Genomic DNA, 18,944 nt, shown 5'->3' with positions numbered 1-18,944 from the left:
TGAGGCCAAGCCTTGCACACCTAGGCAAGCTTTGACCACTGAGTCACGCAGGTCTGCAGCGGTGTAGGAGAGGGAGCAGGAAGGAAAGGCGGCCGGCCAGCTCAGCTGGCTGAAAAGTGCCCTTTCCCCCCAGAGGAGTGAAGCCTGCCTGTCCTTGAGAGGAATTTCTCCAGGTCCCGAGATAAGTCAGAGTTCTGGATCCTCCCAGCTCCTCCCAGATCCAATGCGGGGTGACGAGCACCCTAACCACCAGGAAACACCGTCGCCTGTAGCTCTGTTTCCCCTGCCAGTATTTTAGTTTATAGGGCATACTATTTTGAGGTTTTCTAGTTGTAACTTCTGAGCCTCCTGAGTGCTTGGACTACAGGTGTTTGCTACCAGGCCCAGCTCTTCCACATTGATTTAATCATTAGCTTTCCTCTCTACCTCCCTCTCCTTCCTTCCCTCTTCTGACCTCAAAACTTTCCCGCGGGTGTTTGGGGAGCCTGTGGTTGCAGAAGCAGTGTGCAGAGTCAGGTGTGTGTAATGACTTCCAGTCTCAGGACTGAGTGCGCACACACACATGCGAGCCCCGAGGGTGGCCCGGGGTTGGGGTGTGAGAATGGTCTGCAGGTAGGGGGGGCCCTCCGGTGAGTTCTGGGGTGCACTTGGCTGTGCACCCCAGGAATCCAGGTGGGAGGTTAGAGGCCACGGGAGGGGGGCACAGGTGTGGGGTTCAGGATGGGTAGGTGGGGGTGGCTGGAGGGGAGGGGTCCGGCGGGTGATTGGATCTGAGGTGTCAGGGTGTGTGCTGGGAGACTTCTGTGAGTGAGCGTGGCCAAGTGTGGCCGCGCGGGGAGCTCGGCCAGGTGCGCGCGTCGGGATGACCGCGAGGTGCGGGGGGCGGAGACGGGGGCGTGCTGCGGCGGGGCGCGCGCGCGCACGGCGGGCGGGGGGCGCGTGGCCGGGTGGGCGCGCGTGGGGGGCGCGCGGCGCGGACCCGGGACCAGGACTCTGCGGCGGCGGCGGCAGCGGGGCGGACGCGGCCCTGCCGCCCCCGGGAGCAGGCGCGGCGCGGCGCGGCGCGGACCCGGGGCCCATGGTGCGCCCGTGTCCGTCGGTCGGGCCGCGCGGGCGGCTCCGCGCGTGGCCCGGAGCTCGCGACCTCGCCCCTTCGCTGCGGGCCCGGCCCGCCCGCTGCCGCCGCCTCCTCCCCCGGGGCGGCGCGGGGCCGACGGGCGGCGGCGGCGCGGAGGCCGGACCGGGCGGCGGCCCGGGCGGCGCGGGGGGCGCGGCGGCCAAGGCGGGCGGCGCCGCCGACATGACGGACAACATCCCGCTGCAGCCGGTGCGCCAGAAGAAGCGGATGGACGGCCGGCCTCGCGCGGGGTGAGTGGGCCCGGCCGGCCCGGCCCTGGCCCTGCGCGCAGCCCGGCCGAGCGGCTGCGCCGAGCCCGAGGCCGCGCGGGCGGGCGGGGAGGTGGGGAGGCGGCGCCGCCGGCCGGGCTGAGGCTTCGGTCCTCCGGATCGCGGGCCGGGCCCCGATGCGGCCGCCGGAGGCCTGGCGCCCCGGGAAGCCCGGCCGCGCCGGCTGTTCACCGCGCGGGGAGGGAGGGTCGGCCGAGCCCGCCACCGTGTACGGCGGGGATCCCGCTCGGGGGCCCGGGCCCGGGGCCGGGGCTCCGCGCGCGGCGTCCCGGGGGCCTGCGGGGAGGAGGGTTCGGGCCGGGCCTCCAGCGGCGCTCGGGGCCGCAGCCGCGGGGGCGCCACCTGCGGGACGCAGCCCGGGTGGAACCGAACTGGCGGCGGCGGGAGGGGCGTCCGCCGGCTGGCCGGTGACTGCAGGGGTGACACCGCCCCCCCGGTCCTCGGTCCCCCGTCCCGGCGGGGTCTCCTCGGGAGGGTCCGGGTTCGGAGGGGGTTTTTCGGGGCTGTGGCGTCGCCGGGGACCGGTGTACCGGGAGGGGGAATGGGGGTGAAGACGCCGAGGTCCGGGCCCGCCCGCGCCTGTCAATCAATCAGCGGCCCGGGCGGGGCCGGACCCCGCGCAGGTGGGCGCGCGTCCGGGCTGCGCGGCCGCGGGGCGGGGCCTCGGCTGGGCGGCGACGTCACCGGCTCGAGAGCCGACGCCGGGCGGGGCGCGGGGCCGGGAGCGGCCGCCCGAGGCGCCAGTGGGCTGGGCGGACTCCGCTGCCATCTTGTGGGCTCTTTGTCTCCGCGCCCCCAGACCCCCGGGTCCCAAGGCCCCGGCTCCGGGGCCGGGAAGGACGGCGGCGGCGCGGAGAGGAGCCCCGGCCCCCTCCTCCTTCCTCCCCGCTCCCCTCCGCGCCGCTGGGGAGCCCGGGCCCCCGGCGCACGACCCCTGCGCTGTGGTGACAGCGCGCGCGCTCCGGGCTCGCAGTCCCCGGCGCGAACCCCGTCCTCGCTGTGGATCGTTGAGCAGAGGGGCCGGGGCCGGGGCCGGGGCCGGGGCGGCGGCGGCCTGGGCGGCCTGGGTCTGTGCCCGTGCCCTGGAGCCGCCTACTAAATGCTGGGCCCGGGGGCTTGCACGGACGAGGGGCGCCTGACAGGTGCGTGTGCCCGGGCCTGGCTGTGCGCTAGCCACACTCCAGACCTGGAAGGGGTGTGCGCGTGCGTGCGTGTGCATGCATGCGTGCATGCGTGGTGTGCGCTGCTTCCAACTGCTGATCAGAAATAACCCGAATAGTCCCTACCCGCGCACTGGGCCTGGGCACACTTTCGTCTGGTCGCCGTTCCTTAAACCGGGCGGCGGAGCAGCCTCGGGCTGGCGCGCCCACTGAAGAGAGGGTCCGGGCCCCATGTGTGGGTTCCCTGCCTGTAGCCCCCCCTTTTATATAAAGGACTAGAACGTCCCATCTCCGTGTCTGCAGGGCACCTGGAGCCAAACACCTGTAGATCTGAGGGTGGGCGGAATGCTTTGGTAAAGATCCCTGTTTTTTTTTGTCATGACTGGGGTTTGAACTCTGGCCTTGGGCTTGCTAGGTGCTCCACTATTTGAGCTATGCCCCCCCCAGCCCCTTTTGGGGGCTGCCCCCTGTGAGTTTTCAGATGTGACCTCACTCTGTGCCCGAGCCGGGTGGCCTGCAGTCTGTCTGCGCAGTCTGTCTGCGTCCAGCTACAGCTGAATGCTCATGTTACTGTCCAGCTTTTTTTTTTTTTTTTTAAATCTGGCTGGGATTGATAACTCATACCTGTCATCCCAGCTACTCAGGAGGCTGAGATCTGAGGATTGTGGTTCAAAGTCGGGCTGAGCAGGAACGGCGGTGAAAGTCTTACCTCCAATAAACCATTCAGAAAGACAAGTGGCGCTGTGGCTCAAGTGGTAGAGCACTAGCCTTGAGCTGAAGAGCTGAGGGATAGCGCCCAGGCCCCAACTGACAAAAAAAAAAAAAAATCTATTAAGAAGGGGATCTTATGAACTTTTTGCCCAGGTTGATCTCTAACCTCATAGTATCTAGATTTACAGCTGTGAGTCACTGTACTCAGCCTTGAGTGACTTTTTTTTTTTTTTTTGTTAGTCCTGGGCCTGGAACTCCATAAGCACTGTCTCTGAGCTCTTTTTTGCTCAAGGCTAGTACTCTACTACTTTAAGCCACAGTTCCACTTCTGGCTTTGTGGAGTTTAATCAGAGATAAGAGCCTCACTGACTTCCATCCAGGCTGAATTTGAACCACAATCCTTACTGAATTTGAACCACAATCCTTAGATCGTAGCCTCCTGAGTAGCTAGGATTGTAGGTGTGAGCCAGCTCCCTGAGTGATCTTAACCTAGTTATAGTTGAGAATCCCTCACTTGGCGCAAAGGAGAAAAATTCAAGCAGCTACTTATACAGAGTAATAATTAACATTACAGAAACACACTGTCCATACAGAGGCCCAGAGGAGGTGATAGAGATGATTTATTTTTGGGCGGCTTGAATTCAGAGCCTTGGTGCTGTTCCTTATCTTTTTCCTCAAGGCTGGTGCTCTACCACTTGAACTACATCTTTAATTCTTGCTTTTGGTGGGTAATTGAAGAATCTCACAGACTTTTGTGTGGGCTGGCTTTGAACCAGGATCCTCAGATCTCAGCCTCCTGAGTAGCAATGGTTACAGTGTGAGCATCCTGCTTCATCAGTGAGCTACCCACACCCCTCAGTCTTGGGACTTAAAATCAGGGCCTGGTTGCTGTTCCTCAGCTCTTTTGCTCAAGGCTATCACTCTACCATTTTGAGTCACAGCGCCACTTCCAGTCTTCTAGTGGTTCATTCGAGATAAGACTCTCATGGATTTTCCTACCTGGACTGGCTTTCAATCACAATCCTCAGATCTCAGCCTCCTGAGTAGTCAGGATGACAGATAGGAGCCACTAGTGCCTGATGGTATTGATTTCTTTTGATTATAGGGATTTGAACTCAGGATTTCACACCTGCTAGGTAAGTTCAAGACCTCAGGTTTTGTTTGTTTTTTCTTTTTCACTCAAGGCTGGTGCTTTACCACTTTGGCCAGACCGCCATGTCATCTATATTTTTTGAAGCTATCACTTGTGATTTCATATGTAATATCTCCTTAGCCCGCTGGTGGAGGGGTTTGGTATGGTTTCCCTAGTCACGGGCACTTTCTGGGGGAAGTGCTGGGTTGGTTTTTATTTTGTGTGTGTTGTTAGGTTTTGTTTTTGTATTTGTTTTTGTTTGGTTATTCGTCAAGCCTCTGGCCACTTATTCTTCAGTGGATTAATACGGAAGCATTGTTGCTAAATGGAGAGGTTTGGTTGCATAGTTCTGAACTCATGGCTTATCTACGGTGTCCTCTGGAGCTCCTCCCAACTGTCTTGTGTTTAGGGGCACCACGGGGGTTGGGGGTTGCCAAGGAGGAACACAGAAATACATTGCTTCCACCCCCACCCCATTCCCAACAAACTCCTATTTGCAGCACGAGAGGTCCTCTGTGATGAACCCACGCGCAGCCCGGGGGTCCTCTGTGGGGAACCCACGCTCAGCCCGGGGGTCCTCTGTGGGGAACCCATGCATGGCGCGGCGCCTTGCCTGACCAGTGTGAAAGTGCTCCCAGAATTGCTTTTGTGGTCGCAGGTGTGAGGGCATAGGCGTGTTCACAGGTAGGGAACGCATCTGCGGATCATGCAGATGAACTGTAGACTGTGTGTGTGTGTTTGTATGGGTGTGGGATTTTATTTTGTACTGGTCCTGGGATTTGAACTCAGGGCCTGACCACTGTCCCTGAGGGTTTTTTGGTTTGTTTTTGTTGGTTTGCTCAAGGCTAGCATTCTACTACTTAAGCCACAGCTCCACTTTCAGCTTTTTGGTAGTTCATTGGAGATGAGTCTCGTGAACTTTCCTGCCCAGGCTGTCTTCAAAGCATAATTCTCAGACCTCAGCCTCCTGAGTATCTAGGATTATAAGTGTGAGCCACCAGAACCCGGCTGAGGGTGTGTGTGTGTGTGTGTGTGTGTGTGTGTGTGTGTGTGTGTGTGTGTGTGTGTGTGTGTGTGTGTGTGTGTGTGTGTGTGTGTGTGTGTGTGTGTGTGTGTGTGTGTGTGTCAGTGTCACCAGAACCCTGCTGAGGGTGTGTGTGTGTGTGTGTCCTTTTCTTTCCGTGGTGAGGGTGTGTGTGTGTGTGAGCCACCAGAACCTGGCTGAGGGTGTGTGTGTGTGTGTGTGTGTTGTGTGTGTGTGTGTGTGTGTGTGTGTGTGTGTGTGTGTGTGTGTGTCCTTTTCTTTCCGTGGTGAGGGCCGTCTCCGGTCTGCAGCAGACAGGGGTTCTGGGAGGAGGCGGTGCTGGTAGGCAGGCCACGGGTGCCACACCTTCCCCTGTGCACCCCGGGTGGTTAAAGGGCTCTTTGCCCTCTTGGAGAACAGCAGGATGGAGCCCTGGCTGTCAGCCATCAGGAAGTGCTGGCCAAGCCCTCTGCCAACTGCACAGCTGCCCTTGTGCCACCCGCTGCCAGCCACAGAGCCCTGTCCGGTGCCACCCGAAACCAGACCAGGCCCTCCTGCCTGTGTGGATACCAGGGGATGTGTTTGTCCCAACCCAGGTAGGAATTCTGGTAGAGTGTGAGCTAACCTCCCTGCCTCCCCCTGCCCCGCCTGGGCGCCCATGTTGGGAAATATGGGGCAGTGTGTGCCAGTCCCCAAGAGAGGGGCCAGGCAGCCCTGATCTTAACCCAGGCACGGACAAGATGAGCTGTCACACGTGAGGAGGAGGGAGAGGGCTGCGCGGGAGGGCCAGAAGACATTGTTTTTGTTGACCTTGAATTTGAGATCCTCCCTGTTCCCAAGCTTGGGGTATTTGAGGGCTTGGCTCTGGCACCCCCACCCCCCGCTCCCCCAGTTTTTGGATCAACCCCTGGGACTTGCACCTGCCAGGCACGTGCCCACCCACAGAGCTATGCCTCTGCCCCTAGACTTCCATTTACAAAGACATGACATTTGGATCTCTTAGCTACGGTTAGAATTGTGCCGCATCCCTTAGCCCACATGCTTCTTGAGTGGCTGTGGGTCTCACAGCTTGATCCGCCGCTGCCCAGGTGGCTGGGCTGGGGACACGGCTGCAGCTCTCTGCCGATTTCAAGGACAGTGGTGGTTTTTATGGTTCCTCTCCTGCGCCAGGCGATACCTGTTTTCTCTTTGTAGCCAAGGGAGGAAGTTTCTGTTTAGAAAACGTTTGAGTAAATACAAGGGCTCGGAGCGCTGCGAGGCCTTCTCCAGGCGTGTGGACGCCGCTGTCCTGCCGGCGTTTTGGGGACGGTGGCCTGGCTGAGCGTGGCGTGTGTACAAGGATACAGAATGCGGTAAGACCTGATCTTCCTCATAGACTAAAAAATACAGGTTTTTCCATTATCCATGAAAGGGAGGATTTTTATTTTTTACTTTTTGCTGGTCGTGGGGCCTGAACTCTGGGCCTGGGGGCTGTCCCTCAGCTCTTCAGCTCAAGGCTAGCGCTCTACCACTTGAGCCACAGCTCCACTTCTGGCTTTTTTCTTTTTGCTTATGTGGTGCTGAGGAATCGAACCCAGGGCCTCAAGCATGCAAGGTTAGCACTCTACCACTGAGCCACCTTGCCAGCCCCCCCATAAAGGATTTTTTTCCCTCCTGGTACGAGGGTTTGAACTCAGGACCTTGAACTTTCGCTTGGCTTCATTGATCAACACTTTTTTTAACCAGTCCTGGGGCTTGAACTCAGGGCTAGCACTCTATCACTTGAGCCACAGCACCACTTCTGGCTTTTTTTTTGGAGGGGGGAGGTCTGGTTGTGGGCCTGAACTCTGGGCCTGGGCTCTGTCCCTCAGCAATTCAGCTCAAGGCTAGCGCTCTACCACTTGAGCCACAGTGCCACTTCTGGCTTTTTTTTCTGCTTATGTGATGCTGAGGAATCGAACCCAGGGCCTCATGCATGCAAGACAAGCGCTCTACCACTAGCCACCTTCCCAGCCCCAACTTCTGGCTTTCTCTGTGTATGTGGTACTGAGGAATCGAACCCATGGTTCATGCATGCCAGGCAAGCACTCTACCACTGAGCCACCTTCCCAGCCCAACACTGGTTCTTTACTACCTCATCCTTCAGCCCAGGTTTTTGATGGATATTTTGGAGATCAGAGTCTCACAGACTTTCCTGCCCGGGCTGGCTTTGAACTGCGATCCTCAGATCTCAGCCCCCTGAGTAGCTAGGATTTACAGGTGTGAGCCACCAGCGGCCAGCAAAATCAAAGCCTTCTGAGTAGACAGGCACGAGCCACTAATCCTGGCAAGAGAAATGACGACTTGGTTTTTGACCAACGGTGACTTACCAGACCAGGTCATGTGGGACTCTTCATTTGCCTTTATTTACATCTCCACGGAGTGTTAGGGACCGGGGAGGGGACCGGGGAAACGTGCGTCCGTGTATCTTATGGAGGGGCGGGCTGAGCCGGGCTGGTGCCGCCGCCCTCACTTCCTAGTTATGTTCCTGGCATTTGCCCAGCTCCAGACAACTGCGGGTTGGCTGGCGTCCCTGAGGAAGCACTGGGGGCGTGTCACCAGCACTCTGCTGCAGCGCGCCTGGCTGGAGACCTCTGGTGGGCGGGGTTCGGGGCCAGATGATAAACTCATAGGCCGTCGGAGCCCTTCTCCTGCTCTGTGTTGTGGCTGTAGCGATTTGTTGTGGCTGCCACTGTCTTACACCACCCACTGCCCCCACGACCCTGGGAACGGTCACATAGCTGCCTCCAGACATTGCCGAGTGTCCCCAGAGGGGCCAGACTCTGGCTGACAGCGTTGGCCTGCTGAAGCCAGTGCTATGAGCTTTTTTCGATTGGGGTCTCTGTGTGTGTGTGTGTGTGTGTGTGTGTGTGTGTGTGTGTGTGTGTGTGTGTGTGTGTGTGTGTGTGTGTGTGTGTGTGTGTGTGTGTGTGTGTGTGTGTGTGTTCATTCATTTCGTGTGTTAGTTCATTCTTGGGGCTTGAACTTAGTGCCTGGGCACAGTCTCTGAACTTCGTTGCTCAAAGCTAGTGCTCTACCATTGGAGCCACAGTTACTTCCACTCTTTTGTTGCTTCGGTGGAGATAAGAGGTTCATGGATGTTTCTAACCACGATCCTCAGATCTCAACCTCCTGAGCAGCTAGGATTTCAGGTGTGAGCCATCAGCATTTGGTGCTTATTTTAATTTTTATGCTAGTACTGAGGCTTGAACTAAGGGTTTGGGCACTGTCCCTAAGGTTTATTTTTAATTCAACCACTTGAGCCACAACTCCACTTCTGGATTTTGGCAGGTTAATTGGAAGTAAGAGTCTCATAGACTTTCTTGGTGTGCTGGCCTCAAAGTGTGATCCTCAGCTCTCAGCCTCCTGAGTAGCCAGGGTGACAGGCCTGAGCCACCAGTGCCCAGTGGTATTTTGTTATAACTCCAGTGCACAAATACAGGAAGGCATTTGTGGCTATTTTGTAGTGACCCTTAGCATTATCAGTGAGACTTTTCTGCTGGTGGTCATTGAGTTCATTGGCAGTCTGACTTAGATGGTTCAGTCTTGAGAGCTGTGTTTCTCAGCATGTTGAAGCATTGTGTGGCCTAGAGCGGGGTTCTCTTCCCACCTCTACCTCGGCAGGAGCAACCAGAAGCAAGGACCTGGTCTCTGCGTACTGGGCACGGGCTCAGACACTCCGTCTTTAAACAGAAGGCTTCCGGCAGTCTAAGTCTGGGCTGTAGGTGTGCGCATGTCACAGTGTTAATCACTGGCGCATGCAGGGTAGGTGCCTGGTGCTGCTCCGAGATAGTTGTCTCATTTACTTAATTAGTTTATGTATTTGCCATGTCCATATCCCAGGATTAAATCCAGAACCTCACACTTGCTAAAGCAAGCACTCTACTACCTGAGTCATAAGCCCTTCTATTTTATTATTATTGTTGTTGTTATTGTTGGTCTTGGGGCTTGAACTCAAGGCCTAGGTGCTGTCACTGAGTTTTTTTGCTCAAGGCTAGTGCGCTGTCACTTTCAGCCACAGCGTCACTTCTGGTTTTCTGGTAGTGAATTGGAGATCACACTCTCCCAGACTTTCTTGCCTGGATTGGCTTTGAAGCGCAGTCCTCAGACCTCAGCCTCCAGAGTAGCAAGGGTTATAGGCACGAGCACCAGTGTCCTGCTTCCTTTTTATTTATTTATTTTTGTGCTGGACCTGAAGTTTGAACGCAGGGCCTCTGTGGTCAAGGCTGGCGCTCTACCACTTGAGGCATGGTGCTACTTCTGCCCTTTTCTGAGTACTTTATTGGAGATAATTGTCTCATCATGGGCTTTCTTGCCCAGGCTGGCTTCAGACTGGGATCCTCAGATCTCAGCCTCCTGAGTAGCTAGGATGACAGGTGTGAGCCACCAGTGCCCAGCTTTCTTTCTTTCCCTCCCTTCCTTCCTTCCTCCCTTCCTTCCTTCCTTCCTTCCTTCCTTCCTTCCTTCCTTCCTTCCTTCCTTCCTTCTTTCCTTCCTACCCCCCTTACTCCCTTGCTTCCTCTCCCCCCCTTTCTTTCTTTCTTTCTTTTGGAGGTTTTAGTACCTTTGTTGTCTGGATCTAAGAAACTGACTACAGGTGTCAACCACCACGCATAGCCTAGCCCCACACTGGTTTGAACTCAGGGTCTCCTGATGGCCAGGCGGGTGCTCTACCACTTGAGCCATACCCCTAGTCTTTTTTTTTGTTTTGTGTGTCAGTACTGAGGCTTGAACTCAGGACCTCATCCTCTTGGCTTTTGTGCTCAGGCTGATGCTGTCATACACACCTCCACCTCCAGCCTTTTTGCTGTTGGTTAGCTGGAGCTAAGAGTCTGCTCGTGCGCATGGCCCTGGACAAGGCGCCAGCATCTCAGCCTCACACAGCCACAGAGACGTTAGCGCGGACTCACAGCGCGCACACCAAAAATAGCTGCCGCTGGCCCTTCCGTGTCTGCACTCCGCAAATACTCAGTGCGTGCTGTCTGTCAATATTTACTCCCTGACTGCCCTGGTGGTTTGGTGGTCGGGCTGCTGCGGGAGCCTGTGAGACCACGGCTGGCTGCCAGCCAGCAGAGCACATACGTAGCGCCCAACAGCCAACGTGTGTGTGTGTGTGTGTGTGTGTGTGTGTGTGTGTGTGTGTGTGGCTTGAATCATGCTCTACCACTTAAGCCACAACTCCACATACGTAGCGCCCAACAGCCAACGTGTGTGTGTGTGTGTGTGTGTGTGTGTGTGTATGTGTGTGTGTGTGTGTGTGTGTGTGTCTTGAATCATGCTCTACCACTTAAGCCACAACTCAACTTACAGCTTTTTGATGGCGATAGAGTCTCATGGACTTTCCTGCCCAAGCTGGCTTCAAACTGTCATCCTCAGATCTCAGCCTCCTGAGTAGCTAGAATTACAACTGTGAGCCACTTGTACCTGCTGACAAGACCCACCCTTCCTTCCTTCCTTCCTTCCTTCCTTCCTTCCTTCCTTCCTTCCTTCCTTCCTTCCTTCCTTCCTTCCCTCCCTCCCTCCTCCCTCCCTCCTTCATTCCTTTCCTCCCTCCTTCCTTCTTTTCCTCCCTCCTTCCTTCTTTTCCTCCCTCCCTCCTTCCACGCCTGTTTTTCTGTGCCAGTCCTGAGACTTGAACTCAGGGCCTGGTGCTGTCCCTGAGGTTTTTTCTTTCTTGCCAGTCGTGGGCTTGAACTCAGGGCCTGGGCACTGTCCCTCAGCTCTTCAGCTCAAGGCTAGCACTCTACCACTTGAGCCACAGCACCACTTCTGTGGTTTTCTGGTGGTTTACTGGAGATAATAGTTTCACGGACTTTCCTGCCTGAGCTGGTTTTGAACTGGGATCCTCAGATCTCAGCCTCCTGAGTAGCTAGGATTATAGGCGTGAGCCATGGACACCCGACTCCCTGAGCTTTTTTGCTCCAGGATATTATTGCTCTATTACTTAAGCCACAGATCTCTTTCCAGCTTTTTGGTGGTTAATTGGAGATAAGAGTCTCAGGGGCTGGGAAGGTGGCTCAGTGGTAGAGTGCTTGCCTTGCATGCATGAGGCCCTGGGTTCGATTTCTCAGCACCATATAGGCAAAAGAGCTGAGGGACAGCGCCCAGGCCCAGAGTTCAGGCCCCACAACCGGACCCTCCCCCCCCAAAAAGAAAAAAAGAGTGTCATAGACTTTCCTGCCTGGGCAGGCTTTGAACCACAATCCTTAGGTCTCACCCTCTTAAGTAGCTAGGATTATAGTCATTGAGCCAACAGTGCTTGGCTATATATTTGTTTCATTAAGATAATTCATGCCTGGGCTGGGAAGGTGGCTCAGTGGTAGAGCGCTTGCCTTGCATGCATGAGACCCTGGGTTTGATTCCTCAGCACCACATAAGCAGAAAAAGCCAGAAGTGGAGCTGTGGCTCAAGTTGTAGAGCGCTAGCCTTGAGCTGAATTGCTGAGGGACAGCTCCCAGGCCCAGAGTTCAAGCCCCAGGACTAACAACAAAAAGATAATTCATGCCTGGCCCTGGTGGCTCACAGCTACCGTCCTAGACACTCCAGAGGCTGAGATCAAAGGATCATTGTTCAAAGCCAGCCTGGGCAGGATAGTTGGTGACACTCATCTCCAGTTAACCACCAGAAGTAGCACTGTGGCTCAAATGGTAGAGCACTAATCTTGAGCAGAAGCAGCTCAGCACCCAGGCTCTGAGTTCAAGCCCCAGGACTGGCACATACACACAAAAAAGTGGTGGAACTTGCCTGCTTCCACTCGAGCGCTTCTCATGGTGCTTGGAGGAAAACCTGGACTCCTTGATAAAGCCCCCGTGCCAGCCGCCCCTGCCTTCTGCTCCGCCCCTCTCCCCGGCTGCTGTCTGTCTGGACCAGTCTCCTTGGTGTGCAGTGGAGGCCTCCTGGCTCTGGATCTCGGCCCTTTCGAGATCTGCCTCTCCTCACCCTGCCTGGCCGCCCGGCAGTCCCTTCTCATCGCCACGCCCCTTCCCACTCTCCCCGCCCTGACCTTATTTATTTTCTTTTGGGTCATTAGTTTATTATATATATTGATTTATTTGAAGCAGGCTTTCACTGTGGTGCTCAGGCTGGCCCTCAAACTCACATTTCTTCTGCCTCAGCCACCCAGGTGCTGGAATTATCGACATTCATTCTCAGCCCAGCCAGGGCAGTGGTGGTTGGTCTCTCCATGAGAGGATCACCTTTGCCTTCTTGTTCGCTCCTGAGTCCGCAGTGCTCCAGTGAGCGAGCACCTGCTACTCCCTGCATACTTGCTGAATGAGCTCACGACGCCAAGAAGCTGTGATTCCTGGCTTTGTGATCACTAAGTGTCAGTAAATACTGTTTACCCAAAGCCAAATTGCTTCCATCTTGGCAGTGTGCACGTGCCTTCCGTGCAGGCAGAAAGTGGATGAGTGATGTGGGAATGGAACTGACTTAATAGGTTGTTCTCTGGGCTAATTACACCGAGTCCAGACAGCCCAGAGAGCCCCACGCTTCACCCGGGTCTTGCAAAAATTGTGGGGAAGGAGCAGCAAGAATCCTGTGGGGGGATTTGATCCTCAAGGCACGTGGAGTAAGTAGTACTTTGTGTCTCTGGACAGACACATTTGTATCATTGGCGAGCGCTTAATATAATGAGATGGCCTGGGAAAAGACTTATTCCTGGGCCAAGGCTGAGACAATGTAAAAGCGTGCAAAGGTTACTAAAGGCTCCTCGTCCTAGCGAGAGGCCACGCCCGTTACCGCGTTAGGGCCTTGTTCCAGGCTTTCCTGGCCTCCCGTTTGTCAGTAGGTCAGTACTCTGGTTTTTTTTTTTTTTTTTTTTTTGGGGGGGGGTCTGGTCGTGGAGCCTGAACTCTGGGCCTGGGCACTGTCCCTCAGCTCTTCAGCTCAAGGCTAGCGCTCTACCACTTGAGCCACAGCGCCACTTCCGGCTTTTTTCTTTTTGCTTATGTGGTGCTGAGGAATTGAACCCAGGGCCTCAGGCATGCAAGGCAAGCGCCCTACCACTGAGCCACCTTCCCAGCCCAGTATTCTGTTTTTGTGTAGCACTCTGCCCCGCTTTGCTCTCAAGGTTGGCGCTCTACCACTTGAGCCACATCTCCACTTGCAGCTTTTTTCTGGTTAATTGAAGATAAGAGTGTCTCACATTTTTCCTGCCTGGGCGGGCTTTGCATTGATCCTTGGACCTCAGCTGGGGTTATGGTATGAGCACTGGCGCCCTGCCCTTTCATCCATCCTGAAAATGTTGCCATTCTTTGCCATCTGTTTTCTTCTTTCAAGGCTGCTAGTATCCCTGTTTATCCAAGGGGCACGTTTCTGATGCGTTGTTAGTGCAGGGCCTGCTGTAGTGAGCATCTTGGTATTTTGTGTATATGAACATATGCGTAGATTAGTTCAGTGTGAACAGATCGCTTGATGTGGGAAAATTTCTGCTGAAACAAGGAAAAAACCCCAAAACCCTGAGAATCAACCAACGACCACACGTGGCACTCCTGCTCCATTCCCCTCATCCATTAGAAACACAACTGGTCTGGTCTGGTAGCTCACCCTTAACTTGGGCTACTCGGGTGCTGGCGTGGAGGTTAGGGGGATGGAGGTTTGAGGCCAGACTGGGCAGTTAACAGGAGACTCAACTTGAAAACCACACTCAAGGCAAAAAGGACTGGGGGCGTGGCTCTGGCTGTGGAGCGCTGCTTAGCAACTGTGAGGCTCTGAATTCAGTCCTCAGAAGGGGATTATTGTAGAGGGAGGATAGGATTACTAGCTTTCAGAGGAGACCTGGAGTCACCGTGAGTTGACCGTGAGATGAGCCTCCTTCCTTCTTTTCTTCCCTCTCTGCCTCCTCTTTCTCTCTTTCCCTCTTTCTTTGTCTGGTGATCATGGACTGATGGACACAGGAGGAGGGGTGGGGAGGGTGGGTTCTGTGTGTGTCTGGCCTTTGAGTGATTCGGAGAGGGGCTGGCTAGCAGGAGTGCAGGACCGGCCATGGCCTGTCTGTATCTGAGCAGGCTCCACCCCAGCCTGGGTTTACTGGAACGGGGATGCTATTTTTAATGAAGAGCATTGTGTTTCATCATGGAAATTTTAGTGTCTCAGCGGGCAGCCTGTGGGCCGGCCTCGCTTCAGTCCCGATGGACACAGTCTCTGCTGGGTCTGCCCGGAGCCTGCGTGCATCCCACCACCTGTCAGGGAGGCTGGAAGGAGCGTCCAGCAGGCTGATGAGTCACGATGTGAGTCTGCTGCTGTGTAGGGTGGTTTCACTGGGCAATGAAGTCTCAGTGGGCCCCGGGGCACCCGAGGGCACCCGGGCCCAGCAGTGAGCACTGGGGGTGGAGCACTGTCCCTGCAGGGTGTGTGTGAGCAGCCTGGTGATCCTCGCTGCATCTGCAGGATGGCCTGCTGCCTTTGGGGTTCTAGCGAGGGGAGGGGGGGAGAGGGGACTCGAGTTTTACCACATTCCCAGGCATTCCTCCCGGGAGCCTGGGCAGGAGTCTGAGGATGGAGGGGCTGCTGATGCGCCCGGCTGGAGTTGCGTCTGGGGTCAGTGTGCCCACAGTTGGCATCTAGCCCATCTCCAGTGTCTTTCTGGCTGGCGTTCTGATGTGCGGCTGGGAAGGAGGGCTGGGTGGAGAGACAGCACCTGCCTTTCATGTGCAGTCTTGGCGTAAGCTGCAGCCTGGCTCCGGCAGGGTGGTGGGAGAAGACTGGAGGGAGACCCAGAGTTCAAGGTCACACGGAGCTGTTTCTCAGAGGTTGGGAACCTCACTCTTTTGTCCTGTTTTTCTCATTTGCAAAATGTAAAAAAGGAATTGTGGTGCTTATTGCATATATGCTCTTTTTAGTTGAAATCATCTTATTTAAAGTGAAACATTATTATTATTATTATTATTTTGCACCAGTAATGGGGTTTGAACTCAGGGCCTGGCTGCTGTCTAGGATAACATGCATGGATCACCGGCACTGGGATGAAATTTATTTTTTGAGATAGTAATTCAGGTTTGTTGGTTTGTTTGTGTTTTTTTTTTTTGCCAGTTCTGGGGCTTGAACTCAGGGTCTGGGCACTGTTTTTAAGCCTCTTTTGCTCAAGGCTAGCGCTCTACCACTTGAGCCACAGCGCCACTTCCAGCTTTTTCTGTTTGTGGTACTGAGGAATGGAACCCAGGGCTTCATGCATGCTAGGCAAACACTCCACCGCTAAGCCATCTTCCCAGCCCAGTAATTCAGGTAATTCAGGTTTAAAACACCTTCTAGGTGGACATCTCCCTGAAGTCTCAAATACAGGTTCTGACCCAGACAGGCTTTTAAAGCGCTCCCAGCAGAGGACGTGGAGGGTATGGCTTCTAGTGGGCGTGGCCTTAAGCTGACCTGTGGGGTGCTAGCCTGGTGTTGGTCTGTGGGCGTGGCCTTTGTGTGGGCGTGATCTAGAACGGGTCTGGTCTCGGCAGGACACCTTGATTGGTCGGAGGGCGTGGCCGGGCTGTGGGTGATGTCCTGGTGGGTGTGGCTTGGGCGTGTGGGCGTGGTCTTGAAGCCTGCGTGCTTCTTTCCCCGCAGGTGTTGTGAATGGCTGAGCTGCTGCGGCGGCGGCGAGCCCAGGCCCCGCACCGTCTGGTTGGGACACCCGGAGAAGAGGGACCAGAGGTATCCTCGAAATGTCATCAACAACCAGAAGTACAATTTCTTCACCTTCCTCCCTGGGGTAGGTGCAGCCGGCTCTGGGCCCTTTGCTGCCACCCCCCCCCCCCCGCCATGGTGCGGGCGTGGTGGCCGCGGGGCAGGCTCGTGGACCCCCGTTTCCTTGGGCTTCCGTGGCCTGAGCCTGGGGGCTGCCCTCTGTCCTCGAGGCTGGGCGCTCTCCCGCTCACTTAGCACCGACAGGGCTTTGCGGGCACTGGGCGCGGGAGTGAAAAAGGTCTTGGGGATCTAGTGTCCTAAACCAGCTGTCAGAAAGAGCAACAGCAGGGCTTCACTTTTCCCCTTTGCCATGAGATGCATGCTCAGTGTAGGCAAGCAAAAGTGGAGGAAAAACTTTAATGACAGCATCTAGAGAGGGAAGTTCTAGTATCATTATTGTATTTTGCCAGTGCAGAGGCTTGAACTCAGGGCCTGTGTGCTGTCCCTTTGCTGAAGGCTGGCACTGTACCACTTGACCACAGCTTCACTTCTGACTTTTTGGTGGTTAGTTGGAGACAAGAATCTCATGGACTTTCCTGTCCTGGTGGCTTTGAACCGTGATCCTCAGATCTGTGTCTCCTGATTGGCTAAGATGACAGGCGTGAGCCACGAGTGCCCAGCAAGATTTATAGTTTAAGAACAGACATGAGCCGGACGCTGGTGGCTCACGCCTGTCCTCCTAGCTACTCAGGAAGCTGAGAGCTGAGGATCGCGGTTCAAGGCCAGCCCAGGCAGGAAAGTCCGTGAGACTCTTATCTCCAATGAAGCACTAGAAAACTGGAAGTGGCGCTGTGGCTCAAGAGGTAGAGTGTTAGCCTTGAGATGAAGAGCTGAGGGACAGTGCCCAGGCCCAGAGTTCAGGCCCCACAACTGACCCAAAAAAAAGGACATGAGAGGGCTGCAGATGTGGTGGAGTATCTGCCTGGCAATTGCAAATCCCAGCACTGCCAAAAAGAAAAAGGAGGAACGGGGGGGGGGGGGGGGAGAGTAGGAAAGATAGACAAAGGAAAGGAAAGGAAAGGAAGAAAGAAAGAAAGAAAACATGCCAGGTACAGTTGACTTCTCCTGTGTGCCTCCCCTCTGGTAGTTACAATCCTGAATTTTCTGTGTAGAGTCACCATGGTTAGCAGGATTTACTTTTGCAAATGGCTCTTTGTGTGTGTTCTAAGGAACTTATGGAGCTGTTTAAGCTTTGTGTGGAAAGCGGTACATAAGTGGCATTTGTATGTGCAGGTGTTTTACACCTGGCAAAGCTCACCCATCTAGCAATGTGTGCCAGTGTCCCTCCCTGGCTCTCTCTACCCTCCAGGTGCTGTTCAACCAGTTCAAGTACTTCTTCAACCTCTACTTCTTGCTTCTCGCCTGTTCCCAGTTTGTACCTGAGATGAGACTGGGTGCACTCTATACCTACTGGGTCCCTCTGGTGAGTAGCTGGGCCTGCCTTCTTCCAGCCTCGGGGTTGCACATGTTGTAGGAGATAGATGGCAACTCCATTCAGTTTGTGACAAGTGCAATGGAGCTAATAAAATGAGGTTACTGGTGATGAGATGGGCTATCCCAGGGAGATGGGCTATCCCAGGGGAGATGGGCTATCCCAGGAAGATGGGCTATCCCTTGAAGACCAGCTGCTTGGAGACAGAAGAAAGAGAGGAAGAGTGTTCCACACAGATGTGGGGTGAGGGATCCTAGGCCCAGAACTTCCAGAGTGAAGTTGTGGGAACTGGTTTGTCCTCAACCAGAAAGGGATACAAAGGGGCCTCCTGGACAGCAGCCCCCAGGAGAGTGGCGGGGCCAATTCACATGAGCTGTCAACCTTTAGAGACCGAGAGGAGCCAGGCGTGGTGGTTCACTGCTGTAATCCCAGCCCTGGGAGGTGGAGAGGTGGAGGCAGGGGGATTCTTGATTTGAGGCTGGCCTGGGCAATATAGCAAACCTGTCTCAAAAAAAAAAAAAATCAAGCTGGGTTCCAGTAGCTCACACTAGCTACCCAGGAGGCTGAGATCTGAAGATTTTTAGTTCCAAGCCAGCCCAGACTCCTCTCCAATGAATCAGCAAAAAGCTAGAATGGAGCTGTGGCTCAAGTGGTAGAACTCCAGCCTTGAGTGAAAAAGTCAAGTGAGAATGCAAGGCCCTAAGTTCAAGGCTCAGTACTAGAAGCACATGCACACACACACACACACATTACTGAGTGAGAGGGAATTACATGGGATTACAATGGGTCACGGCAGGGCAGGACATGGAGGAGCGTTTCTGGGGGTACTGTGGGAAGTTCCCACATGCCTGAGCCCCGCAGAACACAGAGCTCTAAGCTCATGGTTCCACTGGTCCCTTGCAGGGCTTCGTGCTGGCCGTCACCATCATCCGAGAGGCTGTGGAGGAGGTGCGGTGCTGTGTGCGGGACAAGGATGTGAACTCTCAAGTCTACAGCAGGCTCACAGCCAGAGGTTGGTCAGCCTCCGGGCTCCGGGGGCTCAGCTGCTGCCCACTGACTTTCCAGGGAGCAGAGTTCAGGGTGGGGGTGGGGGTGGGTGCAGAAGGGACACCCAGGAGCCTGGGGGGCAGGGGGAAGGGGCGAGGGAGCTGCCAGACGGTAGACTGGGTGGGACTAATTCTGGAGAGCTAGTCCTGTCCAATCACTTGTGCTGGGCCTGGAGTTAAATTCTGTGTGCTTTCTGGAAGGAGGGTAGAGAAGGCCCCTTGTGCACGTGTTGGCCCAAACAGTTTTCAAAGTTCCTTTTCTACCAGGGATTAGGCACACAGCCTTCCTTTTGCCCAAATCTAGCCTCTGTGAAAAGGCATCTTATTACATCATCCAAGC

General features: G+C 55.3%; 1 protein-coding gene across 3 annotated transcripts in view; it reads left to right on the top strand.

Annotated features, from left to right (window-relative positions):
* The first annotated feature begins 1,234 nt into the window (after positions 1–1,234).
* The window catches only part of Atp9a (ATPase phospholipid transporting 9A (putative)), a 63,117-nt gene continuing 45,407 nt past the window's right edge, over positions 1,235–18,944 (top strand). Inside the window, exons 1-4 of one of the 3 annotated variants that reach the window (XR_011365480.1) lie at positions 1,235–1,368; positions 16,007–16,151; positions 17,436–17,549; positions 18,462–18,570. Coding sequence is in view for 2 of the 3 variants with exons in the window: in XM_069990010.1 (XP_069846111.1) it covers positions 1,301–1,368; positions 16,007–16,151; positions 17,436–17,549; positions 18,462–18,570 (436 nt within the window). In the remaining variant the exon portion in view is untranslated. Of the gene's footprint in view, positions 1,369–5,939; positions 6,031–16,006; positions 16,152–17,435; positions 17,550–18,461; positions 18,571–18,944 lie in introns of those variants that run through there. The other 2 variants (XM_069990010.1, XM_069990011.1) reach the window with 2 other exon arrangements.

The sequence above is a fragment of the Dipodomys merriami genome, unplaced genomic scaffold (genome assembly GCF_024711535.1).
Source record: "Dipodomys merriami isolate MVZ:Mamm:240054 unplaced genomic scaffold, mDipMer1.0.p SCAF_39, whole genome shotgun sequence".
Taxonomy (NCBI): Eukaryota; Metazoa; Chordata; class Mammalia; order Rodentia; family Heteromyidae; genus Dipodomys; species Dipodomys merriami.
The sequence above is the reverse complement of the archived record's forward strand: the minus strand, read 5'-3'. Positions and strand labels throughout refer to the sequence as shown.